The 21,269-nt window shown below is 39.7% G+C and overlaps 1 protein-coding gene across 9 annotated transcripts in view; it reads left to right on the top strand.

Annotated features, from left to right (window-relative positions):
• arvcfb (ARVCF delta catenin family member b) overlaps positions 1-21,269 on the top strand; it is a 242,411-nt gene that overhangs the window by 108,256 nt on the left and 112,886 nt on the right. For 3 of the 9 annotated variants that reach the window (XM_055224506.1, XM_055224503.1, XM_033972884.2), the window contains exon 1: positions 2,361-2,602. The exons of the other annotated variants lie outside the window; for them this stretch is intronic. In XM_055224506.1, the coding sequence (XP_055080481.1) occupies positions 2,582-2,602 (21 nt within the window). In that variant the 5' untranslated portion in view covers positions 2,361-2,581. Of the gene's footprint in view, positions 1-2,360; positions 2,603-21,269 lie in introns of those variants that run through there. 9 annotated transcript variants of the gene reach the window in all.

A 21,269-nucleotide genomic window follows, 5' to 3' on the forward strand; every position in this document is an offset into this window, starting at 1 on the left:
TGTTCTTAACCACCTTATTTTCCTAAACTTATGCAACCTTCGCGCTCAAAAGACTTGCCAAAGTAATTTATTCTTGGCATAATGAGAAACTCTTGAAGCCCTGGATTAAAGTCTATTAAAACCACTTTTGAAACCTTAGCTTACAAAAACATTATTTCTGGTAATACGTGGCATTTTGGGTCTGTTTATTACTCTGTACTTTGGGAGCCCCTTTCTCTGACTGTTCTATGTCTAATGCTGGTTGTTATTCAATTTTTCTCTATATTTTGGCTTTTGAAAGAAAGTAAAAACATCATTTGTAGCAGACGCAGGTTTGCTGGAGGTGAGTGGTGGTGGATAGCTGACTGGGTGAGGAGCAGTAACCTTTTCAACATGTCTTCCACTCAGTAGGCCTTGACAGAGAAAAGCTGACCTCAAACCACTCTGGTCACAACACCCTAGGTTATGTACTTTCACTTTTATTATGTACCATGGCATTGGGTTTGGGCATTTACTTTGAACACTGGGTTTATTTAACAACTTGTATGGCTGTAGACAGAGGTGCACAGTGTAGTTCTTTCGCATTTTGCCAAAAGGAGGTCGTAGGTCCTTGGGTCAGCTGACTTGAAATCTCTGGAGTGTAGTCTAGACACACACCACAGTTTGTTATTTCACTCTGTCCAAATCCATATTGTGACTAAGGGTGCACTCACACAAGACTTAGACACAGAAGCGTGCTGTGTTCACATTGTGGAGGATTCTCTGATCCTCACTAGTTAGGGCATGAAGCAGTGAGGACATGGAGTCATGAGGTGGCTTCAAAATTTCTTAGTCGAGGTATTTTACTTTGCTGTTTAGAGTGGAGGTTTATTTAATTCTTATTTTCTTATGAGCTAGCAAATGGACATGACGTAGCCTAATATTGGTAAAATATTCTAGTCTAGGTATTACATTTTTTATTGAAATGAACCATGATTTGATGGTACAGCTGCAGCAATAATTCCTGGCTAATAAAAGATTTGTTGAAAGTTAAACATCAATCAATGAATGAGCCAGGCCTGCCATGAGGAACAGAGGATGTTGAGGAATGCAGGACTTCAACCATTCTCCTCCTTTTGGGATTTTTTCTTTCTCTGTTTTGTGTTTATTTTTGTCCAGTCATCCTTTTTTCCTGTACGTCCAGATGTCTCTCAAACATGTTCGTATAGTTTGCCTTCCTGTGCCGTTATTAGATTAACATTCCTGCTCACTCAGACTTGGTCACAGTCCTGGATATGTGAATGCACATTCTTTCACGTTTGTGCTGGCTCTCCCTTATATCAAGTGCAGTGAGTGGAGCAGGACAAAGAGGTGCAGAGGGGAGCAGGAGTGTGTGTGTTTGCGTGTGTGTTTGTGTCTGCGTGTGTAAGGGGTGTAAAAATGTGCACAGTCTGGGGTGCCTTCGCTTCAATGAGTCCAACTTTTGTTTTGTGCAAGCCCCCACTTTTCTCTCTCCTTCTCTGCCTGTCTGTCTTTCTCTATGCCAACAAAAGGGGAGGGGTGGTGGGCTGATAGGCAGTCGCAGCTGGAGTGCATAGGGAACTAGTCCCACCCCGAAGATGCCAGAAATGGGGTGAGAGACTTAGGGGGAGAGGGAGAGACAGAAAAAGTGACAGACCGACAGAGGGAGAGGGAGAGAGATACACAGCACTGCAAGCTCCTGCTGCTTGTCTGGGAAACACTCTCCTCCTCCCCACTGCCTTTGGCTGTTTTGTTCTCGTCAACTAACTTTTTGTTATTGTTTACTTGAGTGGGGAGTGCAGAAAGTTCAATTCACTAATAGTGCACCTCTCTGAGACTTTTGTCGATGAAGACAACTTCGGCAGCATTTGCAGCGCTTATCCTCTATATGCATTCATCCAACATCTTTGCCTTATGAAAAACCAAGCTCCCTCGTTCAGTTGTGTCAAAAGAACATCAATGTATTAGAATAAAACCGGAAGTGCATATTGTTTCACAGTAAAAGCAACGCAAATTATTATTCATTAAGTAAAATATGAAATAAAATAATATGCCAATGACTTATTGGATTTATTTATTTATTTATTATTATTATTATTTTTATTTTTTTTTGTATACTCTACTGTAATTAAGCCTACATTGTATTTAAACTAGAATCTAGTTTGTTTTTCTATTAAAACCCACCACCTACCACAAAATCAATTATCATACATATGTCTGTGAGTGAATGGCCAAACGTATAAACCAAATATTAATAATAACTTAATTTCCCATTTATAATCTTTGAGTAACATCTTATTCCGTAAGGTTTCTTGTTGCACTCACACTTTTAGTTTGAAAGTTCCACTTCCTGTTCTCGCGCGTCAGTCCGTGCGCCTTGACTCCACTGCGCGGAGGATGGCTGTCTGTGTCTGAGCCGCTACCTCTGCTGCTTTACAGAGGGAAAACTCAACGTGAAAACACAAGAAAAACGCGTGGAGCCGAGCGGAGGAGAGGAGGGAAACAGGAACTTTTCCGAGACGTGGAATTAGTTGTCACTCACACATTTTTCCCGCGAGGAGGTTCAATATTGTTTTTCGGGAGCGGGGGGGATTTTTGGACCATGCCCGCTGAAGTGAAACAGGTTAGTGTTGTTCCAGTCTCCTCTTTATTGGTATCTTCTATCTCTCTGTCGTTTCACACTTGGCTGTTGAGTTTCCAAGTGTTATTTTGACCCGGTAACTAATTTACTGTTTGTTAAACCAAGTTGAGGCACAGACATTTAGGCTTTGAGGATTTATTCTTCAAGATGCTACGACGCGCGTAATTGGTGTACTCTTTTACGCACGTAGCCTGCGTGTGTGTCGGTTGTTTTACGGGACTTTTGGACATCGGGACTGTTCCTACTTAGAAGTTAGAAGCCCTTTCATGCTTTAAATAGTCGCGTATGGGAGATATGTGGAGGTGTGTACGGGGTTTACGGGGGTTTTCTATTGCAGTAAACCAGTGTGACTTATGATCTCTCTGACACATTTAGTAGCTTAGATGTGTCAGTGCCTCTATAGGATGACTGCGATTCGATCAGGGGACTGGCATTGGAGTAGTCTTGAAAGTTTGTCCCTGATCATCGCTTGTAAAGGCTTTGAATGAGTGCAGGAGAAAGATTTATAACCGGGGGATGTTGTGCCAATTGTGGGATAGACGTGCCATTAAATGCTTTTGTCTTTCACTCGCATAGATACCACTGGAATGCGCTTTTGTTAGCTTGTGCGAGTGTGTAGCCTTATCTGTTATGTGTGTGTGTTTGTGTGTGTGTGGGTGTACGACTACCGGGCCGTGGTGCGCATACATTATTGGACGCTTTCCCTGCGTTTGAAGCGCATCCACGGGCAGCCTACACCATCGCTCTGCTCTTTTCCCCGTCGAGGTTTGGCAGCACAGTCAGTCAGATGCGTAAAAATACCAAGAAGACAGACTTTACAACGCCAAGGAAAAAGAGGGAAACAGTGAATAAGCTCTCACCAAGGCTAGAAGTGTCGACTTGATGGGACTGGAGTCACCACACATCCCTGTCTGGCAGATAGGTGCATTCTGTCAGCTCGTCACATCGCGCTGATAATAATACATTAGCAGTTGACCCGGTGGACTGGTGCCATGAGATGACTGGAAGAGCCCTGTCCATAAAGAGAGGCTTTAATCTGTCGTGCGTCTTGCAATTAAACTTGATATCTCAACTCCAAGTGAGGGCCGATGGATGAAGTGCAGGAGCTGCTGCGTAAAAACTTTCCAGGTGGATTATAAGGATACACTCAAATGCATGTCAACTACCTGAAAATATGCACACTCCTAAAATGGGCCTAAGAGGGGTGGGATGGCCCGTGCCTGTCCGTGACCCTCGTAGTACTGGGATGTTTAGCATACTTCAGAGTAGGCCAGCTACATGTGTGACCTTTTCAACTCTGCAGGACATTCCTACTAAGGAAGCACCTGCCAATGCCCAATGGTGGGAGTGTAAGAATTGTAGTGCAGTTTGGGCAGCAACAAAAATGGACTAATATCTTTATGTTGACTCTATTCGCGTATTTCTGCTAATTCTATTATCATTATGGTGTTATTAACTTCTAAATATGTCCAACTGGATTTGTATTGACCTTACTACTACCTACTTTTATGAATCCTAATCAATATTTACATAAAGTACTTTGAATTTCCAAAACTAGCTTCATTCATTAAAGGTGTACGATGTAACTTTTCTGATGGAGGGTCTTCCACATGCTTGTCTCCATGGAGATATTGCTTCGCCTGAAATGCCCACAGTATGTCATTAAACTTATTTATGTCCATCGAGACAAGCAAGTCCAATTGGAGCAACCAGGCCACATTAGTCACTCACAGTAAAAAGGATGAATGTTTTTCAAGCTATTTTTCAAATAGTAAACACACCCTTAATTGAATAAATGCTAAATTTAGTTTGATGCCATACTTTGGAACATTGGGTACATGCAATTGGTCTCCACCAGAAAAGATAAGAACAAGATATTCAGATTATTAGTCTCTTCTTCTTACCCTTTCTATGGTTATATCTTGTCATCTGATGTTTTGCCGTTTTACTCATTAAGTTTTTACACAGTGGCCAACTATTTGCAAAATGAATATGTCACAGAAATTCTAAGCAAAGTTTTGGCTGACAGTTCAACTTTCACTGTGGAGATGCTGATTGTCCCTGACCTCATCTCATTTCTGCAACAGAGCTTACAGTAAATGACTTCTGGCCAACTAAGGATTACTGCATAGCCCTCAATTAGTGGGGAGGCTTGCACTAGACCATGTCGGAGCTAAAAATAAAACACTCTTTATTTCTGGACCCTATATATCACGGCTAAATCCGATAAAATGCTAGACGAAGCCATCACATCTCCCCCACCCTTAAAAAAATAGAGAAGTTTTTTCATGAAGGAGCAAAGAAAACATTATAAATAATCCAGTAGCCATCTTGCCAAGGTCTGTCAAAAGAACTGACTTTTATGCTTGCTTTTTCTCCGCATGCAGCGAGACAAAGGACCCATCTGAATAACAAAATCACTCATCAGTTATTCAGCCAAAGAGCAAAGGAGGTCCTGACTTGAGGGCTCTGCTGCCAGACTCCTGACAGCTAGCAGAGCCTCGACTTTACTGAGTGCATTCCCCACTTTTCCCAGATGCCGTTTGATATCTTGCAAAAATTAGGCGCCTGTCAACTTTCTCTCCTCTTTCATTGCAGTTTTTAGTGTGAAGGCTTGAAGGTCTTGACATTTCTTCCACCATTCTCCGTCATTTGTTACCCAGGGCTTGTCTTTTGTGGCTGCAGACGATGTTCCGAAGATCAATATTTGAAGACATATAGAGCATGATGAGCAGGGTATTGTGTTAAGAAGGGGAGGTCATTGAAGAAGAAATGGCAGTGACCGGAAACATAAGCGGTCAATAGGACCAGGAGTGTCCCTAACAGCAAGGGTGCATTTGGAAAGGGGGAGGGGGAAGATCTGATGGCGAGGCGGGTGATGAAGTTATTGTTTGAAGTACGGCTGCAAGATCGCAATCGAATCAAAATTACAATTCGAATGGACATAATTGGCAAATTGTAAAGGCTGGAATAGTAAAAGTATCATAATTCCCTCCACAAACAAGAAAATCTCATCTTATTTCACTTTCACTATGGTTTAGAGCTGTACAAACATGTGAACTTTGAACAGAATCCCGATTATTATAACATAAACTGCAAACTCGCAATTTTTTACCCGAAAAACTGCAATTAGATATTTTTTTTCCCAAATCATTCAGCCGTATTTTGAAGACTTGAAAGCAATCCGATCATATGTTGATGGTGATAACAGATGGTCTAGGTTCCCATATTGGCCATACCCTCTGTAATGTTGTATGGGTGGCTCACATCACATGAAAATAACACACAGCAGATTGGCATGCTACACTATATGCCACTGTACGCCCTACTGCGAGCCACCCAGCGACTTCAATCACTTAGTGGCCGTTTTTGGTTTAGAGTAACCTGAACCGACTTTCGTGTGGACAGCTACAACCTTATATATCTATTTCCAAAAGCCAACTGCATTGCTGTGTCATGTCACCCTTATTTTGATTTATTTGCAAGTTTGTCTTGTGTATCAACGTAGCGTAGCATTGCACTTTTCCTCATCAAATCAATAAACATGTTTGATGAGTAAAATATGACAAATTACTGTTTAATATCTGCAGCAAGGAGTCTATATCTTAAATAATACGGTCAACGTTTTAGACCATTATCCAATAAATACCATTGTGCTGAAAAGACTAAAATGTGTTCTTTTTTGAAAGGAATAATTATGCTTTAATAACAGATAGAAGCTCTGTCAAACTAGGAAAGCAGCCAAAAGTACAGTTTTGTTTTTGTTATTAAAGCGTTCCATTGCTGCCATAAAAATCATACATTTTTACAGCCAACATTACGATTTCAATTTATGTTGTTAGTATACCCGTATGCGGTATGTATAGCCATCTGCTTCCTCTGAGAGTTCACGCTTCACTGTTATTGATTTGATCCACCTGTCATTAGGCCTGACCATTGGGAGGAGTGGGTGGTCAGATGGATTAAACAGAGAAACACCAAAATAGCATATTGTCATCCTTGTTATCAGTAAAACTAACTAGATATGTTCCCTGCTCTTTCAGTCTCTAGCATGCAGGATCAAACCCCTCCTTTCTCTCCCTTCTCTCTCTCCCATCCCCTGTATCTGTCTGAACCCATTTGCACAATCGTCACCGTGACCAACGTCAGTTCTCTGCTGAACCAGAGGCAATATTTTAAAGCTCCTGCCTCAGCACACGTCATCACTGATTGAATTAGGAGAGGTTGAGTGGCAGTAAATGACAGGGCTAGAAGATGAGCAGGTGATGGGGAGATGGATGCCTCTGTAACAATGTGTTTAGGTTTCAGAGGAGCAGCATGTTAATGAGCTTATGTCATGGAGTTTTTTGTTTTTTTTCAGACTGTTCACTGACCTGGGTCTTTCTGTGTATTTAGAGTACGATTTAGATTTGAATTAAGATTCAGTTGGTGCAGATGGTTGACATATCGTTCAATACAATCAGCTATAAATAATCTATCATTGTAATTTGGATACAAACTTAACCACAAGCACAGTAGACAAAAGGAGAAAGCAAATACATGGATAATTACGGAAAGAATGTTGCATTAATAATTAGACACTTACGTATGCTCCAACAGCCGATTCGTGGGTTTCAGCTTCCTGTTACATTTTGAGAACTTTTTCCCTTTCAGAAGATACAGGCTGATATTTTTATTTTGAATTGTTAATCGCTATGCCAATGATCCTATTTTTTGATCATTCTGAAACCCATACCAACTATACTTTTACTGTCTCTTCCACTACTTTTTACTCTTTATATTTGGACTTAAAGTGTGTAGACATCACTTGCCCGTCTCCACAAACCCACTGACCAGCAGCTGAATAAGGTCATCAGTTGGATCCCCAGTTTATTTGCTGAGTGTTTGTCCGCGGGCTGTAGTGACAGGGCCAGTCCTGTTTAGAAGAGAGTGCGGTTCATAGGTCTGTCCAATAAACAGCATCCTACCTGTGCCTCTGGGAAATGGCTATAAGAGCAATTTGTTTTGGATGGCTGAGATAAGCTGGTACTAGCCTTGGAGAAAGCAGAAAAGACTTGTGGGACATGCTTGCCAGATCAACAGGGGAAGAATAGTATATCTTCTGGTAGGGGTGGGAGATACTGACATTTCAATATTGTTTTGGAGTATGGTGATAACGATATTCAGGCGATTATTATGTCAGTTCAACAACATTGTGTTAAAACATGTCTTTAAATGTTTGAGTATGAGGCAAATCAGACAAATTCCACAAAAGGACAGAAATATATCACCTTTATTTAGAAATTTACAATTGCATTTTACAATTACGTTTTCATTTTTGCATAATTTCTTACCATAAATGATATACTCATTAAAATTTTCCATATCTTCAAAACAACATTCACGATATTTTTTTTTTACCATATCTGCTGTACAACATCCACAACAACTACTTCTGTTACCATATCACTAGTATTACTACTTCTACTACTGCAAATGCTTCAATTTTACTACATAATTGCATTTAAACTTAACAGCTTTATACTTGTAATTTATTAAAGTAATTTACTTTATAAGCAGATGTTGTCAAAAAGCTTACAGCGTGAATGATGGCCAGTAAACTGAGTGAACATATTTTGCACAACACAAGCAAATTTTACTGTGCAAAGAAAAGCAGTCTAACATTCCTAATGAACAAACTTGCTCGTCTGGCTGAAAGTGTTTTCCTTGTGCATATAATTGTGTTTGCATGTGTCACTGCTGTAATTGGTATTCCTGTGGACCACTGTAACTATTAAAGTTGCAGATGTGACATTTTTGCATAACCTCTGACAAATAAATAGTGCAGAGTTTTTCTAAACAGTGATTAATGACCCATGGGGCAGTAAAAGCATTTCTTTTTCATTCATTTTATACTTTCCTTTTTTTTTAATGTCAGTGTATTAGCACTCCCTCTGCTCTAACTGGCCAGTGGCTGTCCGTATGTAATATTGACACAATGGATTCGTATTGGAGTAAAGACCTGAAGTATCTTTTACAATATTGATGGACGCCTAGGGCACAGACAAACCATCCTCTATTCTCTCCAAAGTGTCACCAATTTTGGCCACATGTGCGTAAAAATTTTAGGTGCATGTGGGTACACCGGGACACCGGACCTTCTCCTGTGTCCTCTCTCCTCATTATAGCACAGATTAAATAGCACAAGTAACACACTCAAATAATTGTTTTAATTGACAACCAAAAGAAAAAAGCATTAATTCACTCTTTCTGACCTCAACTCTGACCAAAGCACTAAAGTCGATGAGCTGAGGCCGATGCGCTCAGGTCAGTGGTCACACTCTGGTGCACAGAGCTTAACGTGCACCAAAGACCTCATGTGAATGAGACACAGTATTTACCATTAAAGAGCAGCATCAAACCTGCAGATCCTCCACACCATGTTTAGTTGCTCAAACCAGGCTAGTGTTGCACAAAGTGGAAAAGAAAATTTTTATTTTCAACATTATATAATTATACTTTCTTTTATATTGCCATATAATGTTATATCTATGTCAATATGTCAGTGTAGTCTTACACTTGTTCTGATAGAGCTCAAACTCATGCTCAAGCTATTCAGGAAAGGTTCACTTCTGTCATGTGAATGTGACTTTTTAGTAATTTTGTTATATTAGTAGTAGAAATAGTTTCGATACTAGTTTTGGTATTGATTAGTATCTCATTTTCAATATTTTTTCACAACTCTAGTCTGTAGCCTACAGTGAAGACAAACTGATACACCTGAAAACATGGCAGTAAAACCTTGTACTAAAAACACCATTTTTAAAGCCCGTTCCTCCTCGGTTCCACCCAGCATACCCATAAAGGCCCTCTTCTATCCTGCAGCTGGGGACCTCTCTGGGCCCCTGAGGCAGAGGTCAAAGTCTCCATAAAGCTTTCTTCAAGCAGAAATTCAAGAACAAATGCCTCTTTACTTCTCTCATTCTCTCACATACCCCCTCCAGTACATGCACATTGTACCATAAGCTGGGGCAGGGAGCGTCGCTTCTGCTTATTTGGTCTATAACTTTCTTTTAAGGGATTAGCCCACTTCCTGTGTATGGGTCAGTGACAGGAAGCCGTGTGGATGCAGACATGATCGCTCCTCCATCATTCCACCATCTGTCTGCTGTGGTCTTTTAGGATTAATGACTCCCAATGACAGCTCTTTAGAATCCCTGTTGCTCTCTCCAGTCTGATTACAGCGTCATGTGGAAATGCAGACCTTCTTCCTTTCGATTCTCAATCTAAGATTTATGGATTGATGTAATTGTATATGATAGAATAGATTTTTCAAGGAACTGGTGCACTATGCTATATGTATTAGCCTATAAGTGGTTTGCATGGTTTTGTCAAAGCAACAGTGTTTGAATCGAAATTGCAATTCAAATGGTGGCAATTAACAAATCACAATTATTTCAGGGCTTTGCAAACAACAAAATATCCTGTCTCATCATGTATAAAACCTGAAAATGTTGTACATCGGTTGCCCACTGCCCAAGTTTCCCCATTGGCAATAAAGATGGGTTCTCATACAAAGGGAAAATTTCTAACACAATAGTCTAACTTAACCTGTGATACAACTTTAAAAAAAAAAGAGACAAAAAAAATCACTTGCTCTTTCAGTGCCCTTTTACCAGCTCGGCTCTGGCTTGGCTGCAGCGACAGGGCATTGGCACCTGCTAAAGGCCACACCACAGGCCCAAGCTTGTAAACCCTCGCATCCCTCAGCTCGGTGTTAAGTACATCACCTCCTCGGGTGGCTGGCACCTGTTTGCTCATCTCTTACACCCAATTGGCTCTGATCAACACTGCTGCACCCTCCACTTCACAACCTATTACACATTCCCCTCACATTAAATATGGGGGTGTGATGGGGCGAGATGGTATTTTCGGGGAGCCCCAATAGCAGCCAGCGACAGCCCATGCATGCAGGAGAGGTTCATTACACACTTCAATGGGGCTATAGAAGAATGTGCTAGGAGGCGCATCTCTCCATTGTTCCTCAGTGGGACCTTATGGGAATAGGCTGAAAACATAAGATGACAACAATGATGGGCCTTCATATGTAATAGCATGTGGCAGGCAGCTCAATATGTGGATGAAGCTATTGTAAGAACTATTCAAACTATTGTGTGTGGAACAAGGAGCCAAAACACATTTATCTTTGCCATTTCTGAACTTGTGCGGTTGCATTGGCTGAACTCTCACCACTGGTTAGCATAATGTTCATGTGTGTGTGCATGTTTGGTTCCCCAGCTACAGTGCAGTGCAAGCTCTCTGTCTGTCTGTCTCGGGGGTTGTCTTAGCCTGGAGGCCAGTGGTTTAGACTTTCTTTTCACCCTCCACTATTTGCTGGACTGGAGCCATAACTGCTGCTATTGTGTGCTAGTACCAGCAGAGTTCGAACCGCATTCTAATGAAGTGCAAAGCCTCGTCAGGCCATTTTACCCACCACTGGGTCAGCAACGGCCAGTCCGCTCTTTCAACTGACTCCAAGCTTTGAGGCTGCTCTGCTCCTCAGCAATAAATGGGCCCACTATAGCATAGCATCGACATTAAAGTAACTACATTTTTTAAACTTTTTATGACTTCAGAGTTCACACTTACATACCGTAATTACAGTGTTCAGTCACTACAACAAACTGTAAATATCGTGGATCCAAATTTTTATCTTTGCCCTTAACATTCAGAAAGTGTTAGACTTGGAGAGGTTTTGTGTGCGTTGGCAATCTCTTACACTTTTCTTTGTTATAATATGGTAACTTAAACTTAAGGACTTTACTAGGTCCTCAAATTCTTTTCATTTATGCACAGATTTCAAATGCATGTGTATATGGGGTGAACTAAAGCTAAATAATCCTCAGTGTTAAGTAAATAGGACCTGTCCTGTTGACATAGACCTCCTCGAGTTCTCAAATTCTTTCCATCATATTCTTGTACTGTTAAGAGAGGGCTAATCCAATAAACCGGCTCTTTCGCTGTTAGAGCTCTTCTTGAGTGCGCTTGATGGGGAGGGGGGGCGGAGCTTGTCCCGCACAGGAGTGGCCAGCTGCAGCCTCTGTTGTTCGACCCACAAGGTTGAAACAAGGAGTGATTTTGGGGTCATGGAGCAGTTACATTCCAGTCTCAAATGCTTGGATGGGAGAACTCCACTGTCTGGTTAGGCCTAGCCACAGTGTATAGTGACTGTAGTTATTGCTATAAAGTGTGTTTTTGCAGTGTCCTTATAACAGTAATCCGAAGATACTTTGGCAATACACCCAAAATCTGCTAAAATCTGTCTTTAGTTGGGGGTTCAGTATTTGACAAATGGAATATCGACAGTATCACTTAATACATTTTAAAGATGCGGTATGTACTGCTTGATCCCATGGAAATAGAAAGTTAAAGCCATACTTCAGAACATTTGTCATATTAGAAAAAAATAAAACATAAATAGAAAATTGTGATAAATTGAGTGGCCCTCAAAAATGTCAAATTTGAGACTTGTTTAGGTAATTTAGTGAAGTCTTTTAGTCTTCTAGTCTTTTTTTTGTATTTGAGTATTTATTACACCTTCACAGTAATTCTACATTGATAGCCTTATCCCTAACCCTCCCTCCACAGCTCTGTTCTGTCACTTTGGTTTCTTCCCTTTACGTGTGAAACACTGGTGCTAATTAAACCTTCTCATGTCAGGAGCTCCCCCCTGGAGCATGTTATCAATGGACTCCTTGTGCTTTCTTCTAGGCATCACTTCTCTTTAAAGCAGAAGTCACAGGAGACCAGGCTAAGTGCTGCCACGGCCTGGACCTCCATGTTCTCACGCCACTCATGTTTTGACTTCACCGAGGCTTTGCTATGGTTTTATATTGCTAATGGTGAAGGAAAAAGTATGGGCTTTGACTAGCTTCTATAATTACCTCTAAAAGTGAAAGTGGAGGCTATTATCTTTGAGCCATGTAACAAAGGGAGAGGTTGGAAATAGGGCACTTAATTATTGATAATGAGATTAAAAAGATGTTATTATGTATTTATTAAGCGGGTTAATTAAGTCTCTGTGATTAAGTCACTCCATATTATATGTCTGTCTATACACTTGACTTTTGATCAATGTTCTCCAGAGTCTCAACTTACTCTCCTTTTTTTTGCCACATTTTCATTAGAAGTCACCACAGTAAATCAAATTATAAATATAAGCCTTATAGAAGGCTCATTGTGTAATGGATTGTTAATTTTCCAATTGCTCTCCTCCCAACCAGCGTAATAGTAGTTGTTCAGTTACTGGGTGTTGTCTTGGTCTCGTGATTGGGAAACAAATTAAGTGTTGCTTCATTGTGCTTACACATTTGAAATTTATAAGCACAAACATAGGGCTGTGCAACTATTCAAATTTACAATTGTGATTTCAATTAGTACTTTAAAAATGTGATTTCTATTGAAATAAACTATTGGACCATCTGTTCAGAATGATATGTGAGCTTGTTCTGCCCCTCAGAAGCTAGAGCAAGGACACTGTTCTAATCTTCAAAACCTTTTAAAGATGCAAAACATTACTAATACAATTATTATTATTATTATTAGCCAAATAATCCTGACTATCATTTCTTCCATAATTGAGCAGCCCTACAAACATATCCTGCCTGTGTTGTGTGTGACAGATTGCCTGCACTCTTGCTGTCTTAAATAATTCCCTCTATAATCTGTGTAAATGATGATCAGTGTGGTGGCACTGCAGGAGTGCTGCTGTCCAAATGTGTGGGACAGCCTTCAGAGGAGAGCATTGTATCCCCTGCCACAGAGTAGTGTGGAAATCACAGCGGGCACACGCACACACGCCTCGGAATGACAGGCCTCCATCCACTATGCAATCTGAGGCTCGCAGGCAGCGCGACTGGCACCACGTCCTCTCTGCTGTGGAGTAAACAAGTGCTCTGTCTTCTCTGTCCAGAATGACCAGGAAACATAATTAACTTCTCCTGTACTTGGGCAGTGCTCTCAGAAGCCCTACAATCCTTTGAATGCATTCCCTCTCGAGTTTGGGGCATTTGCCTCGGGTCGGCTTCTGCAGTCCACATTATCAAAGGTTGTGTGAAAGTCAGAATTAGCTGTGCTGCTTTTGGCCAGTGCTGGGACAGGCCTCAGAGGTTCTGGGGCACAGTGTTTGGAGCAGGTGCTGCAGAACAAGTCTTTCACCAAAGATTGTCTCCAGGGAGGTGCTGCACTTGCAAAGATAGAGCTAAGTAGGTTTTTTCTGATGTGTTTACTGCAGATGCCACACTTACAGTGCTCATAGTGAAATGTTAAAGAGCTTATACAAGTCTATGATTTCCTTTGCTGTATATATATATTTGGCACTTGTAATTTTGCCAGCAGCAGCACCGCAGCATTGTGCTGTGAAGTTCTGAAGTGGGTCAGGCTCTCTATGGAGCTGTAGCTTCCTTTTTTCTCTCAGAGGAACATGGGAAAAAGGCTATAGCCTAGAGAAATCTGCCACAAACTCCTGTACAACTGTAACTGGAAGTCCACTGCTATCCCCAGTGAGAATAAAGAAGAAAGAGATACCTATGCCAGAGAAGGACACTCCAACAAGATTTGTGCAGGAACTATAGGAACTATATTTAGACTAGATCTCTGCTATCTACTCGTCTTATAATGGTTGAAATAATAAGTAAATAATAATTTGTCCCTGAATGCTGAGTTGGGCGCTATGTAAGGATGTTTGCTGAAATAGGGAGACTTTAAGTAAAAGCTTGTATTATTGTCTAATTAAATGAATAAGTGGGTTGTTAGAGAAATAGCTTGGTCTATGACTGTGTGGGTTGCTGCAGATTTGGTGAAGCTCTATTGCCTCTGGTGCTTTTTTCTTATAACGTCACATATTTCTGTTTCTGTCACTGACACTCTGCATCAATTATACATATTAGCAATGCATGTTTACTCTCTAGTCTGAAATGTCAGCGTGAGATTGACATATTGGTTAGGGCTTGGGCTGCATATGGAAGCAATTGTGAAATGTTGCAGCATCATAACAAATACCCTTGTCTTTCTGTTAATGTGGAGATTTGTCTTTGCACTAGCTCCATCTCTTGGCCTGGGTTGGAGTTTGGCTGCTGTGAAGAATGAGCTGTTGGCAGTTGGGAGATCTTTCATTGGTCCCTGGCAGACAGCACTGCTTTAATTGTTGCATGGTTTTGGAACGGGCCTGGCTAATGGGGCTGCTGCAGACTCAAACTATGCAGAGATGTGCCTTTGAAGAATGGCAAACTGAACAAACACATACATTTATGAATTGGATAGTGAGCCTAAATTTAACTTTATAAGTAATCAAACTTCCACTTCTATACATTTATTTCTATTTCTTTGTTTTCATATCTTTCATAAAATAGAGTGTCAACAAATATGGCAAAAAAGGAAGAAGGGAAATAAATAAGTAAAAACCAAAAGTATCTGCCAAGCCATCAAATAGTTTGGCTTGTATAGTGCTGATGGACCCCCATTCCTTAAGCTTACATAACTTCTTAGGGTGTCATGTTTTTTCACAGTGTCACTTATATACTGGCACACATATGTAAATAGAACATATATGTGTACAGTAAACACTTGTGTATGTAGTATGTATGAAGCATGAGTGTGTAAACATACGTGTGAATAAAATAAATTGAAATGAATGTAACAGAACACTCAAAATACTGTTTTTTAACTTTTTTAATTTTTGGGTTTTGCTGGGTTCATATTTCTTGAGCTGCTTTTATTTGTTGATTTTGGTCTTAAGATATACATTGTTGACCTGTTGAAGTAGGTTTATACAGACAACATAAAATATCTATAATATTATTACACTGAAATTTGCTAACATACAACCAGTTCAGATTTAAAATATATATACATCTATCAAACATCATGTCTTTAATGTCTTCAAAATGCAAATTGAACAGTAGTAACAGTTGTGCTAGAGCTATAAATAAGCAGTTGTAGTAGCAAGCTTCACTCTGATGATCAACTCAACCAACCTTGTACAACTACATCTACTTCAACTGATAATATTAGGTAGCGTTTAGATTGCATTTGCTGCTGATGCATGCTGCGATTATGATGAAAGTTGACAGGCCCAACCCCTCTCCTCTTTTTCCAGACAATTGCACACATTTTTGTTCAAACTAAATCATGCAGATTGTTGAAGAAAAGTGTTTTGAACGTAGTCCAGCAATGCCTCAGTGGGGGGTATACTTGTTAGAATGCGATGCAAATAGCCCATTCAATATCCCTATAATCACTGGCTCTATAGCTTCTTATCCGCTCTGACACCTAAAGCAGGTAAAGGATCCTCTATAAGCTTGCCAATGATGCAGCTTTTCCCGTAACACTCCAGAGATTTGAATGAAATCCGGGTTTATTGTTGTCTGAACTGGGAATGCCTATTTATCCAGGCTGACTCACGGTGTTTCCCACCAGTCCATTTAAAAAAAGTGGAGCAGCAATTCTCTGATTTGATACTTAAAATGAGTCATGATTTTCACCCATCCCCCTCTACTGTTCAGCTGTCTTATCCCTACAGTGGACAGGGACCAATGGTGGATTAATACAGCTGTGGTAGAGTGGTTAGCCTTTCTGCCTTTGCAAATAACATTTTTTGTAAGAGAACTGGTAATAGCCACACGTATGGTGACTGAATGCGAAAATTAATATAACTAGATACATATTTTGTTTTTAACATTTTTGTTGTTTTTGTCTGACTAATTTGGACCTCAGACTAGAAAGCATTGGCAATCAAAATTAACTAGATAAATTCTATGCATATTCTTACCATATGGGGCTCAGACTATCTCGGAATTGCTTTCTAATCTCCACAATATGTTGGTGATTTGAGGCTTTTTGTTTTCCAGCTAAAATGTTGCCTCATTCCCTGTGGTTTCAGTTGTTTGGGTGCTTGTACCACCCCGTTAGAAACCTTTTTTCTGCTACTGCCACTACTAATTTACTACTTGCACATTGTTATTATTTTTTGCACAATGATTCGACATAGGTTTTCTGCCTTCCCAAATGCATCCCTCTAATTCCATGCTTAAGATTGCGACATAAGTACACTGGCTTGTGACCACATGTGGCTGAGTTAAAAACAACTTTTTTTTTTTTTATTTCACCTGATCACAAGAAAGATTTGTGTATCTTATAGGTGAAATGTAAAACTCAAGCCTTAAACATGGCATTGGCAAAATTCAGAACATTTACCAAAATAAAAAGTTCATAAATTATTCAGAAGCCATGTTAGATGTAATGCAGTCGTTGCCAATGTTGCGAGACAGACCACCCAGTCCATACATAACTGTTGTACTACAGGCAGCACTCATGGGTCGTGAGAATATCAAATCTGGGGTGAATACTTCTCACACTTGTGTTTTAAATAATACATGGTTGAGGTTTCTGGCTCGTTCCATGAGAAGGAGGTATAGCAGAGGTAAGTCCTGCTCTCCATATGCTGCAGTTAAGATGCATATACACACACTCTGGCATTACACAGCCACAAACCAGTCAGAAAAAAACTGCTTTCTACCTTCTTTGCCTTGCTGATCAGTGCATGCATGAGCAAACTGAAAACATAATAAATATTCTGTCCCTAAGCAAAGATAAACTTTGAGAGTGTTAGGGAGGGCATCTGACTTACAGCCAGTGGTTAATATCCAATATGCAAACCACCGCCTACAAAGTTGAACATCATTTATCTTATGCCCTATTATTGCATGAGAACAAAGTTACAGCAGAAGTCATCACTCATGCTTTGCTATATGCTCAGATTTGCTGTACTCTAACTCCTATGCATTTCCTCGCCTTCATAAAAGATAAATGTGCTACAGCCTGTTCTATATTTCATACATTCCACAGGTTTAGTTGGAGTGGTTTTCAGATATCAACCCTCTTCAGTCCTTGCTACCCACATCATTGGACTGAAAAAGTTGTTTTCATCATTTTGAGGTATGGCCGCGCTCCTTCCCGGGGCCACTGGACTAATGGGCTTTGGTCTGTCAGTGGTTTCCCCTCGTCGGGCGGTTCGCAGAGGCCCCATTGGAGTGGACTACAATAAAGTTTATATGAAGTATGCACCATGACTAGGACATTCCAGCAGCAGGCTCTCCAACTACAGTTTAGTGATTAGAAAGAAATCCGCTCCCATTTAAGAAAAACAAGCTCCAAAACAAGATATATTTTCTATTGGATGCTGCTGGACCGTAAACTGTCTAACAATGCAGTTGTTCAGTACTTTCATAAAACTAGTGTCACTACAGTCTTGCAATTACTCGCATCTCAACAGACGTTGACGTTATTTGGAGGAGTCACGTTATCGGCTTGTTCTGGGAGATTGACAGGTTCAATGCCATACACTGCAACATTTCCATTTCATTTATCTTTATGTATACAGGGAGAGCCCAGTGACAGTACCAGACTCTTTTTCATGACTATCTTGTTAGCAATAGTACAATACAAACAAAAACAAACTAAACAAATAACCTTTTGAAACATTAAAAACAGGTGCAACTGTCATTAGAAATGTTTATTACCAGATCATTAAAGTGCATTAGTGCCACCAGTGTATTCAGTTTTGTAACAATGGTTTATAGCGAAAGCCAACTTACTTTTTCATAGAGTGCACAATGATGGGTTTTAAATTCATCATCTGTTATGAAACGAAGAGCTGAGTGAAAGAGTGCATCTAAAGTAGTAGTAGTCTTTGAAAGTAGAGACTGAAGTCTGCATGTATATTATATCTCCACAAACTAGTACTGAAAGAAAGGTTGCTTGAACAATTTATTTTCTGTAATTCAATAGGATATAACATTTGTTTCACTAATAAAAGGATTTGATTTTAAAGTCATACAATTCCAAGATACCTATTTTAAAGGATACGCCAAGATATTTATACGTGGTGGCTAGTTCTGTTAATCAATGCAATCAATCAATATTTTTGTAGGGAAGTTTGGATTTCGTTAAAATCTTGCTGCAGTTTTAAAATCACCTGATCTGCAGAGGAAGCACTTGCATACAATACAATTCATAAATAGAGTAAAAAGTAGCAGGCCTGGGTTCTGTTTGAAAGATAATTTTGGAGCCAATTACATGGAGCATTGTCAAATCCAATATGCTCCAGGCGCTTCAAGAGGATTTTATGATCTACTGAATCAAAAGCTTGAGTTAAATCAGTAAACAGAGCTACACAATCTTGTTTCTCATCAAGGGCTGTGGAATACTTTTGTGGTTGCAGTGACAGTACTATACATATATATATATATACCCTTTTCTGAACCCTAAATATAAGACTTCAAAATAGAGCATTTATTTAAATAAACTGTAACTTGATTTGCAACAAACTTTTCTAAAACTTTTGGAAAACAAGGGCATTTAGATATCAGTTGGAAATATTTTATTTTTAGTTGTCCTATCTTTATGTAAAGGTAAAACGTGCTGTTTTTCATAGTTCTGGTATAACTGCCATTTGAATTGATAAATTAAAAATATGTAATAGAGGTAGAAGTAAAAATGGAGCAGCTAGTTATGGAAGTTTTAGATCAAGGTCATCAGCTCCTGTGGACTTCTTTGGGTCTATTGAGCAGAGAGCATTTAATATCTTCATGTAAGTGAAAGATCTAAAAGAGAAAATCTGACTGCTATCTGCCAGAGGTTCAGATTCAACATAATAAAGATCAGAAGGATCACCATTACTGCCCAAAACATCACATACAGAGATAAAATGCCTATTGAAAGCATCATATATTTATAGAACTTACAGTAGCTAAATCCAATAAAACACATGTGTCAAACTCAAGGCCCGCGGGCCAAATGTGGCCCTCCACATCATTTTATGTGGCCCTCGACAGGGTGAATTAAAAGGTATGATGGTCTTAAAATGTCATTTTATCAGGAGATACACAGTTACACACCCATATTTTTTTACATCTAGGCAAATGCATATGCAATATTTGTAACTTGAATAAGTTATAAATACAGAAACAGTTAATTATCAAGTTAAAAAAGTAGTTAGACTTATTTTACATCTGGCCCTTTGAAGGCAGCCATTTTACTGATGTGGCCTTATAAAATGTGTTGACACCCCTGCAATAAAATATCGGTTGGTAATGTATGAATATTACGTTTTGAGAGGGACCTTACTGACCTCTAGCTGGATTTCCGTGTTAGTTTTTCATTCAAATTTTTCTCATAGCTGCATGTCAGTCTGCAATTTCCCTAAACGCGTTAATAAAAAAATGTTGGCCATATCAGGGTCAGGGAATGTTGATGTTAAACTGATATCACTGTAACACAGGTCAGAGATGAAGGTCTGCTCATTCAAATGATTATATGATCTTCTCACCTTTACACACGGATGTGTTCTTTTAACTTTTGTATTTCGAATACACATGACAGTGGTTACTAAAATCCAGTGGGAAAACACTATTTAAGTTATAATTATGGGGTTTGTTTGCTAAGATTATATCAATGAATGTGCATTTATTTACCTTTCTTGGGTCAGGTCTAGTTGGAATAGAAATAAGTTGTGTGAGATTCGGGCCATTACATAGGTTTTTCAAAGTTTCTGACTCTTTCTCCAGCCAGTTGATATTTATATCACCCATTATTTGGACCTCGTAATTTTCCAGTTTAGAAAACATCATGAACAGATCATTAAGAGCATTGTTTGATGTAGAACCTGGTAAAAGCTAAAACTAAATTCTGTTAACTGGACAAAAAAGTTGTAGGAGTGAAGACGTTTCGTTGCTCATCCAAGCCGCTTCTTCAGTTCTGGTCAGATTACTGGTGGACACTTTATATCTGTCTGAAGAGAGGAGCTACACTGAAATTGTAAACAGCTGTTGTTTACAGTTTGTGTATAGGCTTTGTGTAGACTAGGTCTGTTGAGCTACACTAAGTGTGCGGTGTGCCTGAGTCATAATTAACATATAACTCCGTCTCATGTAACTCTTAATGGGTGCTTACCCACTTGTAGGCATCCTGGCTAGCTCTATTGTTCTCATTGTTTAATTGGTTTATTTTAGGTCTGAGGATGGAGTTATAGATGGGGAAAAGATGATGTGTAAAGCCCCCATTCCTCTCACCATCTCCAAACGAGTGGTTAGTGGCATTGAGATGGAGATTTACAGCAGACTGTGGTCCAGAGGAGCTCTCACGACGTGTTGGTACTTGCTGAAGGTGAAGGACAAATACCAGTAATAGCCAATTTGTTATCACGATCATTAACATAACTAACACACAGAGACAGATATTCAAAACATTCAAGAAAAGACACAACAATTTCCATGGAGACAAGCAGAGGGTCGTTCTTCTATATTCCACTACGACTACTACTAATCTACAGACCAAATGCGATACTGGCTCAAAACTATGGCCAGTATTATAGCTTCTTCTATTATTTTGGTAGTTGCTATCAGTTCTACTACATAAACACTTCACCATCAGTTAAGTAAGTAATTGAGTACTTTCAAATTTAAAATTAACTTGACTAAGACACACATTTAACAAAATAATGCAGCCAGTTTGATTTAAATGCAGGCGGTGTTACAAGTGCTTAATTTCTCCTCTGCTCTTGCACAGAGGTTGGTCTGCCTGCGAGCGTCGTACCCTCTGTACCGGCACAAAC

The sequence above is a fragment of the Periophthalmus magnuspinnatus genome, chromosome 9, assembly GCF_009829125.3.
Source record: "Periophthalmus magnuspinnatus isolate fPerMag1 chromosome 9, fPerMag1.2.pri, whole genome shotgun sequence".
Taxonomy (NCBI): Eukaryota; Metazoa; Chordata; class Actinopteri; order Gobiiformes; family Gobiidae; genus Periophthalmus; species Periophthalmus magnuspinnatus.